This window comes from Ranitomeya imitator, chromosome 5, assembly GCF_032444005.1.
Source record: "Ranitomeya imitator isolate aRanImi1 chromosome 5, aRanImi1.pri, whole genome shotgun sequence".
In the NCBI taxonomy this organism is placed as follows: Eukaryota; Metazoa; Chordata; class Amphibia; order Anura; family Dendrobatidae; genus Ranitomeya; species Ranitomeya imitator.
Window position 1 is genome coordinate 213,384,997 of NC_091286.1, and position 26,118 is coordinate 213,411,114.

Sequence of the window (26,118 nt, forward strand, 5' to 3'; positions counted from 1 at the left end):
TAAATTCCCCAAGGAGTATAATTTACAAAATGGGGTCACTTGAGGGGGGAGTGGATTCTGCTTGTCTAGTAATTTGGGGCTCTGTATATGGAGTGGGCAAACTTTTCTAGGAAAATCTGCGCTCCAGGAGGCAAATAGCGCTCCGTTCCTCCCAAGTCTCTCCATATTGCTAGATAGTACTGCACAGCCACATATGAGGTATTGCCACATTCAGTAGATATTGTGGGACAAATGTTGGTGCCATTTTGGTATAATTTGACTTTCTACTTTGATTTGGATTACCATTCCAAATTCAGACTTCCATGGGATATTAATTTTGGTTTTAAATTTATCATTTTTCTGTTTTATTGTTCTCAACTTATTCCACTATGTAATGAATAAAGATTTGCAACTGCAATATTTCATTCAGGGATATCTAGGATGTGGTATTTTAGAGTTCCTATTATTTTTTGACCAGTGTGTATTTATTTTCATCTTTTACATTTAAAAAAAAATTAAGAAAATTGGCAGATGCAAAAGTTTGGTTAGCACCTAGTAAAACCCGTTTGAAAGTATCACATCGTGTTTGAGGGATTTTCATCCATTCTTCCTTGGAAAATTCTTCCAGTTCTGCGAGATTCCTGGGTCATCTTACATGTACTGCTATTTTGAGATCTAGCCACAGATTTTCAATAATGTTCAGATCAAGGAACTAGGAAAGCCATTGTAAAACCCTTCAGTTTGCGCCTTTTGATGTGGTCTATTGTGGATTTTGATGTGTGATTAGGATCATTATCCATTTGTAGACGCCATCCTCTTTTCAACTTCAACTTCTTTACAGATAGTGTTATGTTTGGATCAAGAATTTGTTGAAATTTCACTGAATCCACTCTTCAATCCACCATGAAATGCTCCCCTTAACACTGGCTTAAAAAAAAAAAAAAAAACAAACACCAAAGCATGGTTAATCCATCCCCATGCTTAACCCTTTCCCGACCTGTGACACAGCGTATGCGTTATGAAAGTCGGTGCCAATCTGACCTGTGACACATATGCTGTGTCACAGAATGTCACAGATTGCAGGCCGGGTGAAAGGGTTAACTGTAATTTCACCTGACCTGCAGGGACAGGGGAAGTGGTACTGCAGCCCGGGGGTGGGGTGGCTTTCGTCCCCCCGTTGCTACGATCTCTCTGATTGGCTGTTGAAGGTGACATTTCACTTTCACTTTCAATCAGAGCAATCGTAATATTTCACCAATGAAAATTGGTGAAATATTACAATCCAGCCATGGCCGATGCAGCAACATTATCAGCCATGGCTGGAGACTGATCTACCCCCGCCGCCGATCCACCGCCCCGTCCTCCGTCCTGTCTTGTGCTCCGCTCCCCTCCGTCCTCCTGTCCGCTCCCCCCCGCAGTCCGATCTCACCCCCACATACTTACCGACCTCCGGTGTCCCTCCGGTGTTTGTCCATCTTCTGCATGGGCGCCATCTTCCAAAATGGCGGGCGCATGCGCAGTGCGCCCACCGAATCTGCGTGCCGGCAGATTCAAGCCAGGTATATTTTGATCGCTGTGATAGAAGCTATCACAGCGATCAAAATAAAAAAATAATAAATAACATATCACCTCCATAGGTATGGACAATAATAAAATGCCGAAAATATATTTACTTTTATTTTTCCACTAGGGTTAGGGTTAGAACTAGGGTTAGGGTTAGAACTAGGGTTAGGGTTAGAACTAGGGTTAAGGTTAGAACTAGGGTTTAGGGTTAGAACTAGGGTTAGGGTTAGAACTAGGGTTAGGGTTAGAACTAGGGTTAGGGTTAGAACTAGGGTTAGCGTTAGAACTAGGGTTAGGGTTAGAACTAGGGTTAGGGTTAGAACTAGGGTTAGGGTTAGAACTAGGGTTAGGGTTAGAACTAGGGTTAGGGTTAGAACTAGGGTTAGGGTTAGAACTAGGGTTAGGGTTAGAATTAGGCTATGTGCAGATTTGGCTGCGGATTCGTAGCAGTTTTCCTTCACGTTTACAGTATAATCTAAACATATGGAACACCAAATCCGCTGTGCCCATGGTGTGGAACATACCGCGCGGAAACGCTGCGTTGTATTTTCCGTAGCATGTCAATTCTTTGTGCTGATTCGCAGCGTTTTACACCTGTTCCTCAATAGGAATCCGCAAGTGAAATCCGCACAAAAAACACTAGAAATCAACAGTAAATAAGCAGGTAAAACGCAGTGCGTTTTAACTGCGGATTTTTCAAAAACTGTGTGGAAAAATCCTCACACAAATCCGCAATGTGGGCACATAGCCTTAGGGTTAGGGTTGGAATTAGGGTTATTGTTGGACATAGGGTTAAGATTAGGGGTGTGTTGGGGTTAGGGTTAGGCTTGCGGTTAGGGTTGGGATTAGGGTTAGGGATGTGTTGGGGTTAGGGTTGGGATTAGGGTTGTGTTAAGGGTGTGTTGGGGTTAGGGATGTGATTAGGTTTATGGCTAAAGTTGGGATTAGGGTAGGGGTGCGTTAGGGTTAGTGTTGGAGTTAGAATTGAGGGGTTTCCACTGTTTAGGCACATCAGGGGTCTCCAAACGCGACATGGCGCCACATTGATTCCAGCCAATCTTGCGTTCAAAAAGTCGAATGGTGCTCCCTCCCTTCTGAGCCCCGACGTGTGCCCAAACAGTGGTTTACCCAAACATATGGGGCATAAGTGTACTCAGGAAAAATTGCACAACAATTTTGGGGGTCTAAATAACAAAATGGGGGCCAAAAACTTATTTTTGTGTAAAAAAAAAATGATTTTTTATTTTCACGGCTCTGCGTTATAAACTTCTGTGAAGCACTTGGGGGTTCAAAGTGCTCTCCACACATCTAGATAAGTTCCTTGGGGGGTCTAGTTTCCAAAATGGGGTCACTTTTGGGAGGTTTCTATTGTTTAGGCACATCAGGGGTTCTGCAAACGTAACATGACGCCCGCAGACCATTCCATCAAAGTCTGCATTCCAAAACGTCACTACTTCCCATCCGAGCCCTGATGTGTGCCCAAACAGTGGTTTACGCCCACATATGGGGTATCGGCGTACTCAGGACAAACTTGACAACAACTTTTGGGGTCCAATTTCTCCTGCTAACCTTGTGAAAATAAAAAAATTGTGGGCTAAAAAATAATTTTTGAGGAAAGAAAAATGATTTTTTTATTTTCACGGCTCTGCGTTATAAACTTATGTGAAGCACTTGGGGGTTCAAAGTGCTCACTATGCATCTAGATAAGTTCCTTGGGGGGTCAAGTTTCCAAAATGGGGTCAATTGTGTGGCAGCTACAATATTTAGGCACACAGGGGCTCTCCAAACGTGACATGGTGTCCGCTAAAGATTGGAGCCAATTTTTCATTCAAAAAGTCAAATGGCGCTCCTTCCCTTCCGAGCCTTGTCGTGCGCCCAAACAGTGGTTTCTCCCACATATGGGGTATTGCCGTACTCAGGACAAATTGTACAATAACTTTCGGGGTCCAGTTTCTCCTTTTACCATTGGGAAAATAAAAAATTGTTGCTAAAAGTTCATTTTTGTGACTAAAAAAATGACATGCTCATTTTTTCCTTCCATGTTGCTTCTGCTGCTGTGAAGCACCTGAAGCTTTAAAAAACTTCTTGTATGTAGTTTTGAGCACCTTGATGGGTGCAGTTTTTAGACTGGTGTCACTTTTGGGTATTTTCAGCCATATAGACCCCTCAAACTAACTTCAAATGTGAGGTGGTCCCTAAAAAAAAATGGTTTTGTAAATTTTATTGTAAAAATGAGAAATCGCTGGTCAAATTTTAACCCTTATAACTTCTAGCAAAAAAAAACATTTTGTTTCCAAAATTGTGCTGATGTAAAGTAGACATGTAGGTAATGTTATTTATTAACTATTTTGTGTCACATAACTCTCTTGTTTAACAGAATAAAAATTAAAAATTTGAAAATTGCGAAATGTTAAAAATTTTCGCCAAATTCCCGATTTTTTTCACAAATAAATGCAAAAATTATCAACCTACATTTACTACTTACAAGAAGCCCAATATGTAATGAAAAAAAAAATCTCAAAATCGCTTGGATCCGTTGAAGCGTTCCTGAGCTACTACCTCATAAAGGGACACTGGTCAGAATTGCAAAAAATGGCCAGGTCATTAAGGTCAAAATAGGCTGGGTCATGAAGGGGTTCATGATTGGCGAAATGTTCTTTTCCTGACATTCTGTGCCTTTTTTCTCCACACATACATTTGATCATTGTGGTCAAAGAATTCTGTTTTAACCTCATTGGTCCACAGGACTGGTTTCCAGAATGAATAAGGCTTGTTTTGATGTTCTTGTGCATACTTCTGATTCTGAATTTTATGGAGAGGACGCAGGAGTGGTTTTGTTCTGGTGACTTTTCTATGAAGGCCATATTTGTACAGGTGTCTCTGAACAGTAGAACAATTTACCACAACTCCAGAATCTGCTAAATCTTTCTGAAGGACTTTTGCAGTCAAGCAGAAGTTTTGATTTGCTTATCTAGCAATCCTACGAGCAACTCTCACTGAAATTTTGCTTGGTCTACAAAACCTTATATTGACCTCCTCTGTTCCTGTTAACTGGCATTTCTTAATTGGGTGCACCAAAAAAAAAATTGGTAAAACGTGCAGTTCATGAATTTATCTAATAAGCAAAATTGTCAAAGAAAAAAAAAGCCTCTAAGCCACAAAGAAATGTGAATTGCGGCACCAGTGTTAAAACATATAATCCTTTGTACGGAGGAGTATAGCCGGATTATAGAGCCTTTATCAGCATAAATGTCCAATTTGGAGGTGCTCAGCATATATCAACATGTAGATATGATTGATTCAGAAAAAAGTATGCGGCACTCACCATGGCAGCTTGAATGAAAAGTCCTTTATTTCGTGACTATCATCTTAGATATTAAGGTGCAACAGCGGGCAGAGGCGTGCAGAGAGAGAGGAAAGAGGACGACGGCTGTTTCGCGTTCCCAGACCCGTTGAAGCGTGGGAATGCGAAATGGCCATCATCCTCTTTCCTCTCTCCCTGCACGCCTCTGCCCGCTGATGCACCATACTATCTAAGATGATAGTCACGAAATAAAGGACTTTTCATTCAAGCTGCAATGGTGAGTGCCACACACTTTTTTATGAATAAAAAAAAAATAAAAAGGAGACTTAAAAGACAGACAACTTAAAAAGCACAACAAAACATATAGGGGATAAAATGCAAATACGTAAGGCACTAAAAAGGAAAAATGTACTGCCAGAAACCTGGAGAAACAGCAAGAATGAATCGGGGCCAATATCCTTATATTAATTATCCAAAATTCTTGGAATGCGATCATCGTTCTATTGTATTCCTTGTCTATCCAGTTATACCTGTATCTTGCTGAGAAAAGTGTGATGGAGACACAACAAAGAACTACTGATATCAAAAAGACTAGCATAAACCTGCAATGCAACTTTCATGACAAGATCGGAACCAATGCTTATAAACTGGAAATTAAAAAAAAAAAGCTGCTTACCCTGCTGACTTCTGTGGCGGTCACATCTGGAAGACAAAATAAAACAAAAACATAAGAATACACAGAGAAAAAGTTGGGATATAAAAGAAAGGAATTGCAAATGCATCAGTTATTAAGCTTAAGGCCACGTTCACAGGTTCAGTATTTTACATCAGTATTTGTAAGCTAAAACCAGGAGTGGAACAGTCAGAGGAAAAAGTATAATAGAAACACGTCACCACTTCTGTAATTAACACCCACGCCTGGTTTTGACTTAGAAATCTTGATGTAAAATACTGACTAAACACTCAACGTGTGAATGTGGCCTTACACTAAGCAAAACAGGGTACAGTATCTTCTACTTAAAATCAGTAATCTTTTTCCAACAATCTTTATTGGTTTTATAAATTTTGAAGGGGAAGGGTAAAGGAGAAAAAAAAAAGGGTGGAGGGAAGAAAAGGAAAGACCGCCAAATAATATGGGGAAAGGGGAAGGAGAAAGAAAAAGACAGGTATACATACATATAGACTTTTCCGTAAGTTTACACAAAACTACTGTCGCCTGAAAAAGAAACTCAAATGGTACACGTACAGTACAGACCAAAGGTTTGGACACACCTCATTTAAAGATTTTTCTGTATTTTCAGGACTATGAAAATTGTAAATTCACACTGATGGCATCAAAACTATGAATTAACACATGTGGAACTATATACTTAACGAAAAAGTGAAACAACTGAAAATATGTCTTATATTCTAGGTTCTTCAAAGTAGCCACCTTTTGCTTTGATGACTGCTTTGCACACCCTTGGCATTCTCTTGATGAGCTTCAAGAGGTAGTCACTGGGAATAGTCTTCCAACAATCTTGAAGGAGTTCCCAGAGATGCTTAGCACTTGTTGGCCCTTTTGCCTTCACTCTGCGGTCCAGCTCACCCCAAACCATCTTGATTGGGTTCAGGTCTGGTAACTGTGGAGGCCAGGTCATCTGGCGTAGCACCCCATCACTCTCCTCCTTGGTCAAATAGCCCTTACACAGCCTGGAGGTGTGTTTGGGGTCATTGTCCTGTTGAAAAATAAATGATGGTTCAGCATGCCTTCAATTTTGAATAAATCCCGAACAGTGTCACCAGCAAAGCACCCCCACGCCATCACACCTCCTCCTCCATGCTTCACGGTGGGAACCAGGCATGTAGAGTCCATTCGTTCACCTTTTTGGGCGTCGCACAAAGACACAGTGGTTGGAACCAAAGATCTCAAACTTGGAATCATCAGACCAAAGCACAGATTTCCACTGGTCTAATGTCCATTCCTTGTGTTCTTTAGCCCAAACAAGTCTCTTCTGCTTGTTGCCTGTCTTTAGCAGTGGTCTCCTAGCAGCTATTTTACCATGAAGGCCTGCTGCACAAAGTCTCCTCTTAACAGTTGTTGTAGAGATGTGTCTGTTGCTAGAACTCTGTGTGGCATTGACCTTGTCTCTAATCTGAGCTGCTGTTAACCTGCGATTTATGAGGCTGGTGACTCAGATAAACTGATCCTCAGAAGCAGAGGTGACACTTGGTCTTCCTTTTCTGGGGCAGTCCTCATGTGAGCCAGTTTCTTTGTAGCGCTTGATGGTTTTTGCCACTGCACTTGGGGACACTTTCAAAGATTTCCCAATTTTTTGGACTGACTGACCTTCATTTCTTAAAGTAATGATGGCCACACGTTTTTCTTTACTTAGAATGTGTATTATGACAAGAAAAAAAGCAGCTAACAGTCTATTCAGCAGGACTATCAGCTGTGTATCCACCAGACTTCTGCACAACACAACTGATGGTCCCGACCCCATTTATAAGGCAAGAAATCCCACTTATTAAACCTGACAGGGCACACCTGTGAAGTGAAAACCATTTCCGGTGACTACCTCTTGAAGCTCATCAAGAGAATGCCAAGAGTGTGCAAAGCAGTCATCAAAGCAAAAGATGGCTACTTTGAAGAACCTAGAATATAAGACATAATTTCAGTTGTTTCACACTTTTTTGTTAAGTATATAATTCCACATGTGTTAATTCATAGTTTTGATGCCTTCAGTGTGAATTTACAATTTTCATAGTCATGAAAATACAGAAATATCTTTAAATGAAAACGTGTGTCCAAACTTTTGGTCTGTACTGTATACAATTGCGTAAAACACCAAATTAAATGAGCTCAATATCAGCATCTGAAATTAAAAGTCAGTAAACTTAACCCCTTCCCGACCTTTGACGCACCGTATGCGTCATGAAAACCCGTGCCAATTCGAGCTGTGACACAGCATATGCGTCATGGCCGGATTGGGCTCCTGCAAGCCGGGTGAAAGGGTTAACTGTAATTTCACCCGGCCTGCAGGGACAGGAGGAGTTGTACTTTAGCCCAGGGGGGGTGGCTTCACCCCCCCGTGGCTACGATCGCTCTGATTGGCTGATGAAAGTGAAACTGCCAATCAGAGCGATTTGTAATATTTCACCTAAAAAACTGGTGAAAAATTACAATCCAGCCATGGCCGATGCTGCAATATCATCGGCCATGGCTGGAAACACTGATGTGCCCCCACCCCACCGATCGCCCCCCCAGCCCTCCGATCTGTGGTCCGCTCCCCTCCGTCCTGTGCTCCGCTCCCCCGTCCTCCTGTCCGCTCCCCCGTGCTCCAATCCACCCCCATGCACTCCGATCCACCCCCCGCACACCGATCCACCCCCTCGCACACCGATCCACCCCCCCGTGCTCCGATCCACCCCCCCGTGTTACAATCCAACCCCCATGCTCCGATCCACCCCCCCGTGCTCCGACGCCCCACCCGTGCCCTGATCCCCCCTTATACTTACCTAGCCTCCCGGGGTCCGTCCGTCTTCTTTCCTGGGCGCCGCCATCTTCCAAAATGGCGGGCGCATGCGCAGTGCGCCCGCCGAATCTGCCGGCCGGCAGATTCGTTCCAATGAGAATTTTGATCACAGTGATCAAAATAAAAAAAAAAAAATATGACCCCCCACCCCCTTTGTCACCCCCATAGGTAGGGACAATAATAAAATAAAGAATTTTTTTTTTTTTTTCACTAAGGTTGGAGTTAGAACTAGGGTTAGGGTTAGGGATGTGCACACCTATTCTGGTCCTCTGCGGATTTTTCCGCAGCGGATTTGATAAATCCGCAGTGCTAAACCGCTGTGGATTTATCACGGATTTACCGCGGTTTTTCTGCGCATTTCACTGCGGTTTTACAACTGCGATTTTCTATTGGAGCAGTTGTAAAACCACTGCGGAATCCGCAGAAAGAAGTGACATGCTGCGGAATGTAAACCGCTGCGTTTCCGTGCAGTTTTTCTGCAGCATGTGTACAGCGATTTTCGTTTCTCATAGGTTTACATTGAACTGTAAACTCATGGGAAACTGCTGCGGATCCGCAGCGTTTTCCGCAGCGTGTGCACATACCTTTAGAATTAGGCCATGTGCACACGGTGCGGATTTGGCTGCGGATCCGCAGCGGATTGGCCGCTGTGGATTCGTAGCAGTGTTCCATCAGGTTTACAGTACCATGTAAACATATGGAAAACCAAATCCGCTGTGCCGATGGTGCGGAAAATACCGCGAGGAAACGCTGCATTGTATTTTCCGCAGCATGTCAATTCTTTGTGCGGATTCCGCAGCGTTTTACACCTGTTCCTCAATAGGAATCCGCAGGTAAAATCCGCACAAAAAACACTGGAAATCCGCGGTAAATCCGCAAATAAAATACAGTGCCTTTTACCTGCGGATTTTTCAAAAATAGTGCTGAAAAATCTCACACGAATCCGCAACGTGGGCACATAGCCTTAGGGTTAGGGTTGGGTTGGAATTAGGGTTGGGATTAGGGTTAGGGGTGTGTTGGGGTTAGGGTTGTGGTTAGGGTTACGGCTACAGTTGGGATAAGGGTTAGGGGTGTGTTGGGGTTAGTGTTGGAGTTAGAATTGAGGGGTTTCCACTGTTTAGGCACATCAGGGGGTCTCCAAACGCAACATGGCGCCACCATTGATTCGAGCCAATCTTTTATTCAAAAAGTCAAATGGTGCTCCCTCCCTTCCGATCCCCGATGTGTGCCCAAACAGTGGTTTACCCCCACATATGGGGTACCAGCATACTCAGGACAAACTGCGCAACAATTACTGGGGTCCAATTTCTCCTGTTACCCTTGAGAAAATAAAAAATTGCTTGCTAAAACATCATTTTTGAGGAAAGAAAAATGATTTTTTATTTTCACGGCTCTGCGTTGTAAACGTCTGTGAAGCACTTGGGGGTTCAAAGTGTTCACCACATATCTAGATAAGTTCCTTGGGGGGTCTAGTTTACAAAATGGGGTCACTCGTGGGGGGTTTCTACTGTTTAGGCACACCAGGGGCTCTGCAAATGCAACATGATGCCCGCAGACCATTCCATCAAAGTCTGCATTTCAAAAGTCACTACTTCCCTTCTGAGCCCCGACGTATGCCCAAACAGTGGTTTACCCCAACACATGGGGTATCAGCGTACTCAGGAGAAACTGGAGAACAACTTTTGGGGTCCAATTTCTCCTGTAACCCTTGGGAAAATAAAAAATTCTGGGCTAAAAATTATTTTTGAGGAAAGAAAACGTATTTATTATTTTCATGGCTCTGCGTTCTAAACTTCTGTGAAGCACTTGGGGGTTGAAAGTGCTCACCTCATATCTAAATAAGTTTCTTTCTGGGTGTAGTTTCCAAAATTGGGTCACTTGTGGGGGGTTTCTACTGTTTAGCCACATCAGGGGCTCTGCAAACGCAACGTGAAGCCCGCAGAGCATTCCATCAAAGTCTGCATTTCAAAAGTCACTACTTCCCTTCTGAGCCCCGACGTATGCCCAAACAGTGGTTTACCCCAACACATGGGGTATCAGCGTACTCAGGAGAAACTGGACAACAACTTTTGGGGTCAAATTTCTCCTGTTACCCTTGGGAAAATAAAAAATTGCGGGCTAAAAAATCATTTTTGAGAAAAGAATATTTTTTTCTATTTTCATGGCTCTGCGTTATAAACTTCTGTTAAGCACTTGAGGGTTCAAAGTGCTCACCACACATCTAGATTAGTTCCTTTGGGGGTCTAGTTTCCAAAATGGGGTCATTTGTGGGGGATCTCCAATGTTTAGGCACACAGGGGCTCTCCAAACGCGACATGGTGTCCGCTAATGATTGGAGCTAATTTTCCATTTAAAAAGCCAAGTGGCATGCCTTCCCTTCCGAGCCCTGCCGTGCGCCCAAACAGTGGTTTACCCCCACATATGGGGTATCTGCGTACTCAGGACAAACTGGACAACAACATTTATGGTCCAATTTCTCCTATTACCGTTGGCAAAATAGGAAATTTCAGGCTAAAAAATCATTTTTGAGGAAAGAAAAATTATTTTTTATTTTCATGGCTCTGTGTTATAAACTTCTGTGAAGCACCTGGGGGTTTAAAGTGCTCAGTATGCATCTAGATAAGTTCCTTGGGGGGTCTAGTTTCCAAAATGGGGTCACTTGTGGGGGAGCTCCAATGCATAGGCACACAGGGGCTCTCCAAACGCGACATGGTGTCCGCTAACGATGGAGATAATTTTTCATTCAAAAAGTCAAATGGCGCTCCTTCCCTTCCAAGCCCTGCCGTGCGCCCAAACAGTGGTTTACCCCCACATATGAGGTATCAGCGTACTCAGGACAAATTGGACAACAACTTTCGTGGTTCAGTTTCTCCTTTTACCATTGGGAAAATAAAAAAATTGTTGCTGAAAGATCATTTTTGTGACTAAAAAGTTAAATGTTCATTTTTTCCTTCCATGTTGCTTCTGCTGCTGTGAAGCACCGGAAGGGTTAATAAACTTCTTGAATGTGGTTTTGTGCACCTTGAGGGGGTGCAGTTTTTAGAATGGTGTCACTTTTGGGTATTTTCAGCCATATAGACCCCTCAAACTGACTTCAAATGTGAGGTGGTCCCTAAAAAAAATGGTTTTGTAAATTTCGTTGTAAAAATGAGAAATCGCTAGTCAAATTTTAACCTTTATAACTTGCTAGCAAAAAAAAATTTTGGTTTCCAAAATTGTGCTGATGTAAAGTAGACATGTGGGAAATGTTATTTATTAACTATTTTGTGTCACATAACTCTCTGGTTTAACAGAATAAAAATTCAAAATGTGAAAATTGCAAAATTTTCTAAATTTTCACCAAATTTCCGTTTTTATCACAAATAAACACAGAATTTATTGACCTAAATTTACCACTAACATGAAGCCCAATATGTCACGAAAAAACAATCCCAGAACCGCTAGGATCCATTGAAGCGTTCCTGAGTTATTACCTCATAAAGGGACACTGGTCAGAATAGCAAAAAACAGTCAGGTCTTTAAGGTCAAAATAGGCTGGGTCATGAAGGGGTTAAACAGTACATGTAAATAATTGCATAACACCAAAATAGATGTTACTTAGTATCGGCTAATGAATAAAAATCAGTATATAAACCTGTGAATAATAATCTTTATTTTTATATAGCGCTAAGATATTCCGCAGCGCTTTACATTTTGCACACATTATCATCACTGTCCCCGATGGGGATCACAATCTAAATTCCCTATCAGTATGTCTTTGGAATGTGGGAGGAAACCGGAGAACCTGAGGAAACCCACGCAAAATTTCTTTGCAGATGTTGTCCTTGGTGGGGTTTGAACCCAGGATTCCAGCGCTGCAAGGCTGCAGTGCTAACCACTACGCCACCGTGCCGCCCTGTGAAGTCCAAGAACACCATAAGGTGACCCTAAGACTAGTTGGAGGGCAATGTCCGGTTCTTCTTAAGTAAGATAACAATTGGAATAAAGAACTTGTCAAGTAGGATGTCTATTTATTGTACACAGAGAGGAGGTATCGGAGGAAACTACAGAAGATGTCAATCCTATTCTTTTTAGAAAGTTAATTCCTTACTCTGGAGACGAGAGAATAAACCGTTTTGAAGCATATTTCACTTCTAGATTAGAAGTCTTTGTCCATTGGTAGGTTATTCCTGCGTGTAAGAGTTCTCGAGTGGTTTGGAAGAATGATTTTCGTATCTTTAGACAAGTCCTTGAAAAAAGTAAGGTTGTTGTACGGAGATGGAAGGTGTTTTGAGTCTCTTGTCAGCATAAGGAGATCATTCTTAACCCCTGTAGAATAGATGTATACGATGATGCCTCGAGCAATGTTTGTAGGGAGAGAGAGTGGTCTTTGGATTCTGAAAACCTTGTCGATCAGATTTTTCCCTTTGTTTTGGGGTAATAAGTGAGTGATCATTGAAGAAATATAATTTTTAAATTGTGAAGGCTGGACGGACTCCAGTATTCCTCTAATTTGTATATTATTTTTTCTTTTGACGTCTTCATAGATAGCCAAGTAGTCTCTAAAAAAGATGGTGTCTTTTTGGATCTTCTCCAGGGAGTCCGAGAGTACATGTGGACTATGAGCATTGATGAAGGGCGAAATCCGGTAGTTTTTGTCTAGAGAGTCCGTTATTTTTGAGTCTTCAAGAGGGGCATCGGGGACATTGGTAGAATTTAAGTTAGAGTCTTTGATTATGAAATGTAATGTTTTTTAAAAAGCTTCTTGATAAAGGATTCAGGGGCTTTTACTGTATTTGACTGTTGAGGAACAGGTATTTTAGGTTTATACCCAAGTAGATTATTACCCTTTTCCGAGATGTTTGCCGACGTTAAAAGGGCTCTGCAGATATTGATCACAAAGCTTTCAGATGGGTAGTCATCAGAAGCTGGTATGTTATCTTATTAATGAAACATTGGGGATATGGTCCTCAGGTCCCGTATCAGATTTTTCTTCACCGAAATCAGTATTAATTACATAGTAACATAGTTATTAAGGTTGAAGGAAGACTTTAAGTCCATCTAGTTCAACCCATAGCCTAACCTCACATGCCCTAACATGTTGATCCAGAGAAAGGCAAAAAAAAAAAACATGTGGCAAATAGTAAGCTCCACTTTGGGGAAAAAAATTCCTTCCCGACTCCACATACGGCAATCAGACTAGTTCCCTAGATCAACGCCCTATCAAGGAATCTAGTATATATACCCTGCAACATTATACTTTTCAAGAAAGGTATCCAATCCCCTCTTAAATTTAAGTAATGTATCACTCATTACAACATCATATGGCAGAGAGTTCCATAGTCTCATGGTTCTTACAGTAAAGAACCCGCGTCTGTTATTATGCCTAAACCTTCTTTCCTCCAGATGTAGAGGATGCCCCCTTGTCCCTGTCTCAGGTCTATGATTAAAAAGATCATCAGAAAGGTCTTTGTACTGTCCCCTCATATATTTATACATTAAAATAAGATCACCTCTTAGTCTTTGTTTTTCCAAACTAAATAGCCCCAAGTGTAATAACCTATCTTGGTATTGCAGACCCCCCAGTCCTCTAATAACCTTGGTCGCTCTTCTCTGCACCCGCTCTAGTTCAGCTATGTCTTACTTATACACCGGAGACCAGAACTGTGCACAGTATTCTAAGTGTGGTCGAACTAGTGACTTGTATAGAGGTAAAATTATGTTCTCCTCATGTGCATCTATGGCTCTTTTAATGCATCCCATTATTTTATTTGCCTTTGTAGCAGCTGCCTGACACTGGCCACTGAACATGAGTTTGTCATCCACCCAGGTCTTTTTCATTGACGGTTTTGCCCAGAGTTTTAGAATTAAGCACATAGTTATACATCTTATTACTTCTACCCAAGTGCATGATCTTACATTTATCCCCATTAATGCTCATTTGCCATTTATCAGCCCAAGCTTCTAGTTTACATAAATCATCCTGTAATATAAAAATGTCCTCCTCTGTATTGATTACCCTGCAGAGTTTAGTGTCATCTGCAAATTTTTAAATTCTGCTCTGAATGCCCCCTACAAGGTCATTAATAAATATGTTAAAAAGAAGAGGGCCCAATACTGACCCTTGTGGTACCCCACTGCTAACCGCGACCCATTCAGAGTGTGCTCCATTAATAACTACCCTTTGTTTCTTATCCCTGATCCAGCTCTTAACCCACTTAAACATATTTTCCCCTATCCCCACTATTCTCATTTTATGTATCAACCTTTTGGTTGACTTAGGGATTTAACTATGGGCTCATGAGTCCCGTAATCAGTAGAACTCTCTGAGGAGGAATCTTGGGATGAAGTTTTGTCAGAGTCTGTATAATTAGTAAAGTCACTGTCCCTATGTTCAGTAGTATCTGTCATTTTAGTAAATTCCTCTGAGTGGACACTTTCTAGCTCTTCAATTGAGTTAGGAGAACTAGAAGAATTATCTGTGTCATGGTTTAAATCCGTCTGTTCGGTTTGAACTACTGTGTTATTGTTATTTTTGTACACTGGATCTATGGTAGAGGTAAAAAAGGGAGATACTTTTTGGAATAATTCTTCAAGGCTTTTAACACACAGAAGCCTGGTTTCTTCCAATATGGATTTTTGACATGTCAACATTTGTTTAAAAGAATCACTTTCCATTATGAAGGGAAAGAAAAAAAACTGCATTTCATGTTAAAACGTCATTGCTTATGCTGTGTGCATATTAGCAGTGAAACTTTACTTATTGACTTGTAGATAGTCAAACATTCTTATTACTCTGCAAATGTTATTTGCAGCCTTGTCTCAGTTTTTTCATATTGACAGGGATGTACAATAAAAATTATAATATGGTAACATGTTAGCCATAAAAATCGATGTAAATACTTAAAAAAAATATTTACATTCATATTGACATGAATTTTATAAAACATATTATATGGCTCCAAAATGGTCACCCCTTTTGGAAAAAATAACTCCAATCAAATACTTTCTTTCTATAACCTTCAACAAGCTTCTTACAACTGGAATTTTGGACCACTCTTTTTCAAACTGCTCCAAGTCTTTCATATTTGAAGGGTGCCTTCTCCCACCAGCAATTTTAAGGCTATGTACACACGTTGCGGAAAGTCCTGCGGATTTTTCCAGACTGATTTTGGTAAATCCGCAGGTAAACCGCACTGCGGAATCCGCACAAAGAATTGACATGCTGCGGAACAAACAAGGCTACGTTTCCACACGTTTTTTTCCGCAGCATGTGCACTGCGGATTTTGTTTTTCATAGGTTTATATTGTACTGTAAACGCATGGAAAACTGCTGCGAATCCGCAGCGTGTGCACATACCCTAAGATCTCTCCACATGTGTTCAATGGGATTTAGATCCAGACTTATTATTGGCCACTTCAGAATACTCCAGCACTTTGTTTCCATCCATTTCTGGGTGCTTCCTGAAGTATGTTTGGAACCCATGACCTAGGACGCAAACCCAGTTTTCTGACACTGGACACTACATTGCAACCCACTATTCTTTGCTAATCTTCACATTTCATGATACCTTGCACAGTTAGGGTGCCCAGTGCAAGAGGCAACAAAGCCAACTAAAAAATTATCTGTACCTCTATATTTGACTGTAGATACTGTGTCTTCTCTTTGTAGGATTCATTCTGTTTTCAGGAAACTGTTGAATGATGTGCTTTACCAAAAAGCTCTATTTTGGTCTCATCTGTCCACAAGATGCTTTCCCAGAAGGATTTTTGCTTACTCACATACATTTTGGTAAAATGTAGCCTAGCTTTTTTAGGTCTCTGTGTCAACAGTGGGCCCACTTGTTGTGCACTTAAAGTACCACTCCAGCACTGGAGGGGTACAACTAATCTAAGTCCCTATTCCATAGTATTACACTTACCCACCGCTGTCTTAAAGGGAACCAGTCACCCCGTTTTTTCGATATGAGATAAAAATATGGTTCAATAGGGCCTGAACTCAGCTTTATATCAGTACCTTTCATATCCCCCGATTCCCCACCTTTGCTGCCAAAATACCTTAGTAATCTCTGTTTTCATATGTCAATCACCCCAATCCCGTCCGATGGGCGGGGCCTAATCGCCAATTCTCCCCACCTCAGGCTTTGCTCTACGAATCTTCTTTCCTGCTTTTGCGTAGTTTTCTACGCCTGCGCATTCCGGTGGTGCCTCGCACATGCGCAGTATGTTTTGCCCAACAGTGGGCAAAGCATTCAACTCATTATTGCGCATGTGCCGGCATTTTCCTTGACGTTCTGTGTCCCGGAAGTCTTCCGGGGCACAGAGCATAGGGTCAAAAGCCGGCGCATGTGCAATAATGATTTCATGCTTTGCCCACAGTTGGTCAAAGCATACTGCGCAGGCGCTAGAGGCTAACTGAATGCGCAACAGCAGAAACTGACCGGGATCTGTGGTGTTCACAGATCTAGTTAAGTCCAACACGCGGAGGAGCGGGGGAGAGACAGCGATTAGGCCCCACCCATCAGACGGGACCGGGGTGATTGACATACAAAAACGGAGAGATTGCTAAGGTATTTTGGCAACAAAGGTGGGGAATCAGGGGATATGAAAGGTACTGATGTAAAGCTGAGCTCAGGCCCTATTGAACCATATTTTTATCTTACATCGAAAAAATGGGGTGACAGGTTCCTGTTAACATTTTGTTGGCACTTCTACGGACCTGCAGCGCCATTTTGTGAAAAGTTTGAGTCAACTTCTCCCCTTTTTATCTGACTTCAGGTGTGATTTTCATATTGCCCACACCTGTTACTTGCCACAGGTGAGTTTGAACAAGCATCACACGCTTGAAACAAAGTTGTTTACTCACAATTTTGGAAAGGTGCCAACAAATTTGGCCCATTATTTATTTATTTTTTTTTTTTTTTTGGGGGGGGGGGGGGGTGAAATTCTGTCGAATGTGCCTTTTTTTCTATTGTTCTGATACACACAAAAAGAAATGAATGTGTGACGCCCAGGAGACCGGGATACCCAGCACCGGACCAATGGAGTCGGTCTCTTGAGGGGGATGTCACGGGTGGCTTGACCCGGTGCTGTGGCCTCAGGCAATGCACAGTGTAAGGGGTATCGTGAGGGGACAGGCACTTACTTGATCAGCAGCAGGTTCTCCCAGCGGTGACGATCCCGATCCTGGATAGATGGCTATTGTCCAAATGAAAGACTGAGGCACTGAAACGTTTAACCAGTTTACTTTAACATAAAAGGATTTACAACCAGTCCTGTCACCGGAGTCTGTATGGGAACTCTGAGTTACTTTGACCCTGCCGGGGTCTTCGCCTCTTATTGTGCGCAATTTCTGTGTGGCCCTGCTGCTGTATGTGAACTGGCTGCCAGCCCAATCTGTCCCCTCCGGGTCCTGGTTCGACGGGCAACCCGAGTCCTTTTATCGGTTTACCCCCTCTGGGAGTACCGCTGAACTCTGTGTCTGTTGCTGCGTCCGGCCCTAGTGAAGCTGATATCACCTCACGTTTTTCCGGTTGCTGTATTATATATAATGAATACAGCCACGGATCCGGTATCCGTCTCTGCGCCTGTTCTGGGTAGTGATTAATGCTACCCGGTTCTCACAATGTCCTTTTTCTCTATCCCTCTTCTCCTCAGGCCGGTGATTTAGGCCTGGTAACAGTCACAGGGCTGTTAGAGATTCAACTGTATGACCTCTCACTTTCAGCTCCTTGGCCCAACTGCCATTTCTTCTCTCAGACCAGAATGGATCAAGGGGAGTCTCTGGAGCTCCCCCTTCTGGCCGGAGGTGGTAGTGCAGTCTTGCTATTTTAGTATTTGTATTTACTGTCAGTAACTATTTTTGTGGCAAATACCCCTAGGGGTGCCACAAATGTGTAACTGCAATAAATTTCTGGGAAAAATAGTTAATTTTCTGTAATAGTTTCAAATAAGTATTTGATCCTTTGCTGATTTTGTAAGTTTGTCCATTAACAAAAACATGAACAGTCTATAATTTTAAGGGTAGGTTAATTTTAACATTGAGAGATAGCATATCTAAACGAAAATCCAGAAAATCACATTGTATAAAATACAGCTCTGGCAAATATTAAGAGACCACTGCAAAGTTTTGTAAAAATCAGCTTCTTTACATGTCTGACAGTCATTCCATTCCAGTGTCCGTTGAATTCCAACCAGAGTACACCACATTCTACTTAATGTGCTTCTGATTAGGTGATCACCTGAACCAAATCTTATTTAATGAAGGAAAGTATAAAAACACTGCAGTAGTGTTCACAATCTTCTTGCAATAGGACAAGCTGGATGGCAAAAAAGTTCTAATAATATCCCAAAAGTAATAAGAATGAAAAAATAACTTTTAACCATGCCAAAGGAGTTGAAAAGAAAAAAATCTTGAGTGAGGAAAAGAACGGCTCAATTCTGACTTTACTAGCAGAGGGACACAGAGCGTCATGTTGCCTCCATCCTTAAAATTTCTAAGATGGCAATCCATTACAACAAGGTCAAGCAGCATACATTAAGGACAACAAAGCTACAGACCAGCATAGGGCGAAAAGGACACTCCGCTGACCGGGATGATCGTCATCTTATTTGAATGTCACTCAGCAACCGCTTTGAGCTTTGACAAAGAACATAGCCCATGTTCGAAACGCGTAGCTGTGCATTTGGGTGCCATGTTACCATTTTTATGAATTTGGGATAAAGACAAGACTTTTTTATCAGCTGGACTCATCCTGCTTTTTCTTCATCTATCACTCAATTGGTCCGCTTAGAGTTCATGCTGTTAAACACCAAAGTGGTAAGCAGGCATTTTCTCTTTTTCCTGGGTATAAAAGCCGGCGTTCGGATAGCGACCACTTATCTTATATTGAGGTCGCCCCTCCTGCCTCTATCTGTGGCCTGGGTACACCCCGTGGGCTGTTCAGGTCACAGTTTTGGGAGGAGATTACGACCATTTTGTTGTAGCCCGCAGCATTTTTTGTGGTCTTCATTTTCCAGTCATCCCACATGTCATGCGTGCAATGACGGGAGCTGCCGGTGAGAGGAAGTGCAGGAGAGGTGAAGTCCTGGGTGAGGCGAGTATCAGCAGAAGCAGTATTACATTACAGACTGTGACCACCACTGACCAGTTCAGGGCACAGGAGGGAGATCACCACACTACTGTGCTCTGAACACACTGAACAGGATGCAGCGCTGCGTGGGAATGCAGGGAAGGCAAGTACAGGTTTTTTTTTCTCCCCATGTATTGAATATATGGGACCATATATACCAAGATGCATGGGCCATATAATATCAGCATGGGGGGCATACATGCCAGTAGCATGAGGCCATATATACCAGGATGCACTATATGGGGCCATTATATTGTCGGGCACTATATGGGGCCATTATACTGTTGGGGCACTATATGTTGCCATTATACAGAGGGCTTGGCGACCCTGATGAGCAATGTACTTGCTGACGTCACTTCTGTTCAGAGCAGCCAGGACTCATGGAGCGCAGCGGGACCCTCAGTGGTTGTTGCTACAGCTTATGGAGATTCATTCTCTGAACAAGGCTCCATAGCTTTTGGACGCTGGATTCAGGGATCATTGTGGGAACGCCATGGACTGTGGTAACTTTTTGTTTTCTAATAAATTGGTGAACGAGGGAGTGTCTTGTCTTTATTTTCTTCAGGTTTCTACAATTGGATTCCCAGGACTGCAACGGACCTGCATTGGTTTTTATTTCCAAAAATAAATTGGTAACAAAGGGAATGTGTTGGGGAGCTTTTGTAAATTAAATTTTTTGTTTTTCTGCCTGTGTTTCTCTTTCATTATTGGGTTTGTAATGGGTGTGTCTGATTGACAACGCTCCATTACTAACCCCAGGGTTTGATTCCAACAAATCACAGCTGACATCAACCCCAACTACCATTACCCAAATTTCCACTTCCCCATGGCAATCACAAAGAGGGACGGTGAAGCGCCAGAATTGGTGCCTCTAATGTGATTCACCAATTCTGGGACGGCTGTGGGCTGCTACCAACCACTGTATCAGTGTATTTGCATGATTCGTCCCAAACCAGTGTATCTAATCCCATCATGTGCATGAGTGACACGCCCCAGAACCTTGTATCTAATCCCATCATGCGAGATACGCCCAAGATCAATGTATCTAATCCCATCTCGCATGATACGCCCTAGACCAGTGTATCTAATCCTATCATGTGATACAATGTGCCCTGTATCTAGATACAGAGTTTAACACATGCTTGAATTAATAGCAGCACGTGATACACTCCACATATCTAACCCCAGCTTATAATACAGGGAGTCTCACCAGCTAACAGAATCAGAGTTGCCATCCATCCTACTGCATTTGTCAGTATCATTTTGAAGTCATCAACAAAATGGCTCCGCACAGTGATCCTAAACTTCACCCTTTCTTATCTTTTTACTAACACCCAGGAGGAGAGGAGAGGAGGGACCTCACACATGGAAGCAGATCCCACCCACATTCACTGCAGTCATAATGTGAGGTAGTTGCACACAACATTTTCATGGCAAATTTCAGCAGCTGCTCCCCCTAGTGTTTAATAGTGGAAATACCAATTTTTTTTTCAGATTTTACTCCAGTAAAAACAAAACATTAATACGTTACATTTTTTTTATTTTTTTGATGACTCCTTCCCTTGAAGAACAGGGGGAGTCATGACAGGTCTATTGTTACATGAACTCTATAATATTCTGCAGTGCTTTACATGTTAGCACTGTATAAATAAAATTATTATTAAGTGTTCAAAATAGCTATCATAAAGTCCAAATTACCTGGAGGGGAAAATGGAAAGAAAAAAAATATAACATGAAATAAATAAACTATTCTGCTAAAATTTAGGTCAGACTAGTGTATATAAAATTGCAAGCAGCTCAAGCACTTGGGCAAGCACAAAAATCCAGTCCAGTGGTGTTCAAGTTTTAGTATGGCCAAATGAACCTGGACTGGCCAGTTCTCAGACAACTCCTTCTAAATTGCTATATGCCCCCATGCAAAACACCAACATCTACTCAACTCAAATAATGATGCTGTTCCTTTGACTGGTCTTTGTGGTTCACATTATATTATGCACTTAATCCCTCACTCCCACAGGAAAGAAAAACGGACACCCGGAAGAAGTGTGAGCTGCTGCTCCTCTTTTCTAGGTGTCAGTTACATCCGAAGGAATTCAGAGTGGAGTGGCTGCCGATTGATGGTGTGCAGGGCTCATGTGGCATAACATCATGCAAGCCCCAGAGACCAGGCACTGACATTGCATGGACTGGAGGAGAGTAGAGAAGGGATTTTGTATTATACAGAGGAATATGGCAACTGGAAAAGGTTCTAAGTAGTGGACAACCCCTTTAAGGTTACATGGAATTAAAAGAAAACCTGTAAAGATCCCAGCACAGAATAAAATAAAAATGGTACTGATCCATTACATTTGGATGCCAGTCTATCCTCAGCCACGTAAACATCTGAAACACTCTGGATTGAGCTTAGCTGTGGGTGAAAATCCCTATATTCGATACCCAATTTCAATTTTTTTTTTCATACTAAGTAAAATATATTATAAATAATGCTAAATGTTGAAGGCACAAAAATTAAGGTCCATTAGGTGTTAACATATAAGCCTTTAAAAAATATATAAAATAAAAGTTGTTAATTTATACTCGAGTCAATCTGCAAAAAATATTTAATTGTTTAATGCGTCATCAACTGTCATTCACCTAACGAAGAAGCAAAATAAATATATAAATTGTTGTTTCATGTGGGAATTGGTAGCCAACAGGAATAAAGAGGAGCATAATAATTGGCGGCCAACATTCAGTCAATTCTCACCAGTGGTAGGTGCAATCCACTGAGTAATAGATGTACCAGGGGAAAATGATCCAAAGCAACTGCAACTTGCGCACATTTACGTTTAGAGATTCATTTTTTGGCTTGCTTCAGGGACACTAATGCACAACTGTGGGATGTTATTGAAATTGCTAAGATACAGAAAACCAAAAACATTCATTCATTTTTATGGCTGGTGGCTCTGCTACAATTTATAGATCAAGTAACTTCAAGATCTCTCACAAGAGAACATAAAAAATAAAACTAAAAGAAAGAAAAATAAAAAAAGTCTTTATTCTATTTACAAGCCATAGAGAGCAAATCTCGATTTTAATGCTCCAGGAGACCCATTTTAAAACTGGAGTTATACTGCAATGTATCTCAAAATATTATCCCAAATGTTATCATAGTTCTAATCCATATGCCAAGGTTTTGAATTCCTTAATAGACCCAGATGGTAGATCTATCTTTTTCAAAATTTCATGGGAGGCACGTCAGTTGGTCATAGCTAATATATATTTTCCGAATCAAGGACAACAGAAATTCGGGGCAGAGTGCAAAAGACGGCTTGGGGAGTTCGCTGGTTCCTCTCCTGTGATACTAGGAGGTGACTTCAACATCCCCATGAACCCTGCAGTGGACATCTCCTCGGGTAATAATTCATACTCCGCCTCTTCCATTAGTCAAATAAGGAAACAGATGTATGGCATGAGACTGGAGGACATATGGAGGGTTCTCCACCCTGACACTAGGGACTATAGCTTTTTCTCACAAATACACAACACATGTGAGATAAAGAAATAATCTATTCTGCCATATAACTTATTAGATCTACCAGTGGAGGCTGAGGTAGGTTCGATACTGTGGTCAGATCACGCCACAATATATTTTTCAATTTTGCTACATCCAAGTGCAAAATCGGGCTTCTCATGGCATCTAAATCAAAATTTACTTCAAGACATATTATGTAAGCCCGAAGTAGAAAAAACGATTTCCAATTTTACAACAGACCACGGTGGGGACTCCACATCTATAAAATGGGAAGCCCTAAAAAGTGTAATATGGGGGGTACTTATTTCACACGGTGCACGTTTGAAAAAAAGAGAGAACTGCAGAAATAACTAATCTATCAGATCAAATTCATAAATTATAGAAACACAGTATAAGCGAGACCTTAATGCTGGTACATTCGCACATCTTTCTACAGCAAGGCAAAAGTTGCTCGCGATACTAGATCAAAAGTCACAATGATTTAGAGAACGGCTCAGGAACCGTTTTTACCAATTTGGAAATAAAAGTGGCAAGTTTTTGGCCAGAACCATTAACCCACGTAATCCAAACACATTTATTCCTTTCATTAAAAATAAGGGAGGAAAGAAGGTACATAACACTAGCGACATCCTTTTGGGCTTTAGCGACTATTATAAAGCTTTATACAACATAGCTGGACATTACAGAGACATGTCAACGCCTTCACTTCATAGCAAAATCAACACATATTTACAACAGAATAACATATCTCACTTACTAGCAGATAAGTTGTTGGATCTAGAAAGGGATTTTACGTTAGGGGAGGTGTCTGAAACCATTAAGGATCTAAAACAGGGGAAAAGTCCTGTCCCAGATGGGTACTCAGCTGGTTTTTATAAATTGTTCTCTACATCTTTGAGCCCAATTTTCCTTATGGTATGCAACTTTGCCTCTTCAGGGGGTTCCTTTCCTCCTCAGGCTGTAACCGCTCACATTACAGTGCTACCAAAAACTGGCAAGGACCTCTCTTTGTGTAATAATTATCGCCCAATATCTTTGATAAATCTAGATATTAAAATATATGCAAAAATGATTGGAAACAGATTGGGTCCTCTTCTCCTGGTCCTAATAAATCAAGACCAGGTTGGTTTTGTCCCAGGGAGGGAGGCGCGAGACAACACCATACGGACCATTTAATTAATAGATCGGGCGGGAAGAGGAGGGGGATCTCATGTGCATCCTGTCGATTGATGCTGAAAAAGCCTTCGACAGGGTGCACTGGGAATTTTTTGTCTCAGGCCTTGAGAGGGATCTGTTTAGGTGAAAATATGCTCCATAGGATTTTGGCTTTATATACCGTATATACCGTATATACCGTATATACTCAAGTATAAGCCGACCCCCTAATTTTGCCACAAAAAAATGGGAAAACTTAATGACTCGAGTATAAGCCTAGGGTGGAAAATGCAGCAGCTACCGGTAAATGTCAAAAGTAAAAATAGATACCAATAAAAGTAAAATTAATCACAGTAGGTAGGTAAAATTAAACATCAGTAGGTTAAGTGTTTTTGAATATCCATATTGAATCAGGAGACCCATATAATGCTCCATAAAGTTTGATCGGCCACATTAAAAGCTCTATATTAAAATATGCCCCATATAATCCTGCATAAAGGGTAATAAGGGCCCCATAAGATGCTCCATACAGACACTTGCCCCTTATAGTGCTGCACAATCGATATGGCCCCATAAGATGATACATACAGTCACTGCCCATTATAGTGCTGTACAATCGTTATGGCCCCATACAGTTGCTCCATACAGTCACTGCCCATTATAGTGCTGTACAATCGTTATGGCCCCATACAGATGCTCCATACAGTCACTGCCCATTATAGTGCTGTACAATCGTTATGGCCCCATACAGTTGCTCCATACAGTCACTGCCCCATATAGTGCTGTACAAGCGTTATGGCCCCATACAGATGCTCCATACAGTCACTGCCCATTATAGTGCTGTACAATCGTTATGGCCCCATACAGATGCTCCATACAGTCACTCACTGCCCATTATAGTGCTGTATAATCGTTATGGCCCCATACAGATGCTCCATACATTCACTGCCCCTTATAGTGCCGCACAATCGTTATGGCCCCATACATTCACTGCCCATTATAGTGCTGCGCAATCGTTATTGCCCCATACAGATGCTCCATACAGTCACTGCCCATTATAGTGCTGTACAATCGTTATGGCCCCATACAGATGCTCCATACCAGGGCTGTCAAACTGCATTCCTCGAGGGCTGCAAACAGGTCATGTTTTCAGGATTTCCTTGTACTGCACAGGTGATAATTTAATCACCTACACAAATAATGAGTTGGTGATTAAATTATCACCTGTGCAGTACAAGGAAATCCTGAAAACATGACCTGTTTGCAGCCCTCGAGGAATGCAGTTTAACACCCATGCTCCATACAGTCACTGCCCCTTATAGTGCTGCGAAATCGTTATGGCCCCATACAGATGCTCCATACAGTCACTGCCCATTATAGTGCTGTACAATCATTATGCCCCCATACAGATGCTCCATACAGTCACTGCCCCTTATAGTGCTGCGCAATCGTTATGGCCCCATACAGATGCTCCATACAGTCACTGCCTATTATAGTGCTGTATAATCGTTATGGCCCCATACAGATGCTCCATACAGTCACTGCCCCATATAGTGCTGCACAAGCGTTATGGCCCCATACAAATGCTACATACATTCACTGCCCCTTATATTGCTGTACAAGCGTTATGGCCCCATACAGATGCTCCATACATTCACTGCCCATTATAATAACAATAATAATAATCTTTATTTTTATATAGCGCTAACATATTCCGCAGCGCTTTACATTTTGCACACATTATCATCACTGTCCCCGATGGGGCTCACAATCTAAATTCCCTATCAGTATGTCTTTGGAATGTGGGAGGAAACCGGAGTGCCCGGAGGAAACCCACGCAAACACGGAGAGAACATATAAACTCTTTGCAGATGTTGTCCTTGGTGGGGTTTGAACCCAGGACTCCAGCGCTGCAAGGCTGCTGTGCTAACCACTGCGCCACCGTGCTGCCCCCCATATAGTGCTGCGCAATCGTTA

The 26,118-nt window shown here is 41.9% G+C and overlaps 1 protein-coding gene across 2 annotated transcripts in view; it reads right to left on the reverse strand.

The window, feature by feature from the left end:
* Positions 1-26,118, reverse strand: part of PDE10A (phosphodiesterase 10A) — a 291,576-nt gene that overhangs the window by 98,176 nt on the left and 167,282 nt on the right. For both annotated transcript variants that reach the window (XM_069725886.1, XM_069725885.1), the window contains exon 3: positions 5,523-5,548. In XM_069725886.1, coding sequence (XP_069581987.1) covers positions 5,523-5,548 — 26 coding nt within the window. The remainder of the gene's footprint in view (positions 1-5,522; positions 5,549-26,118) is intronic.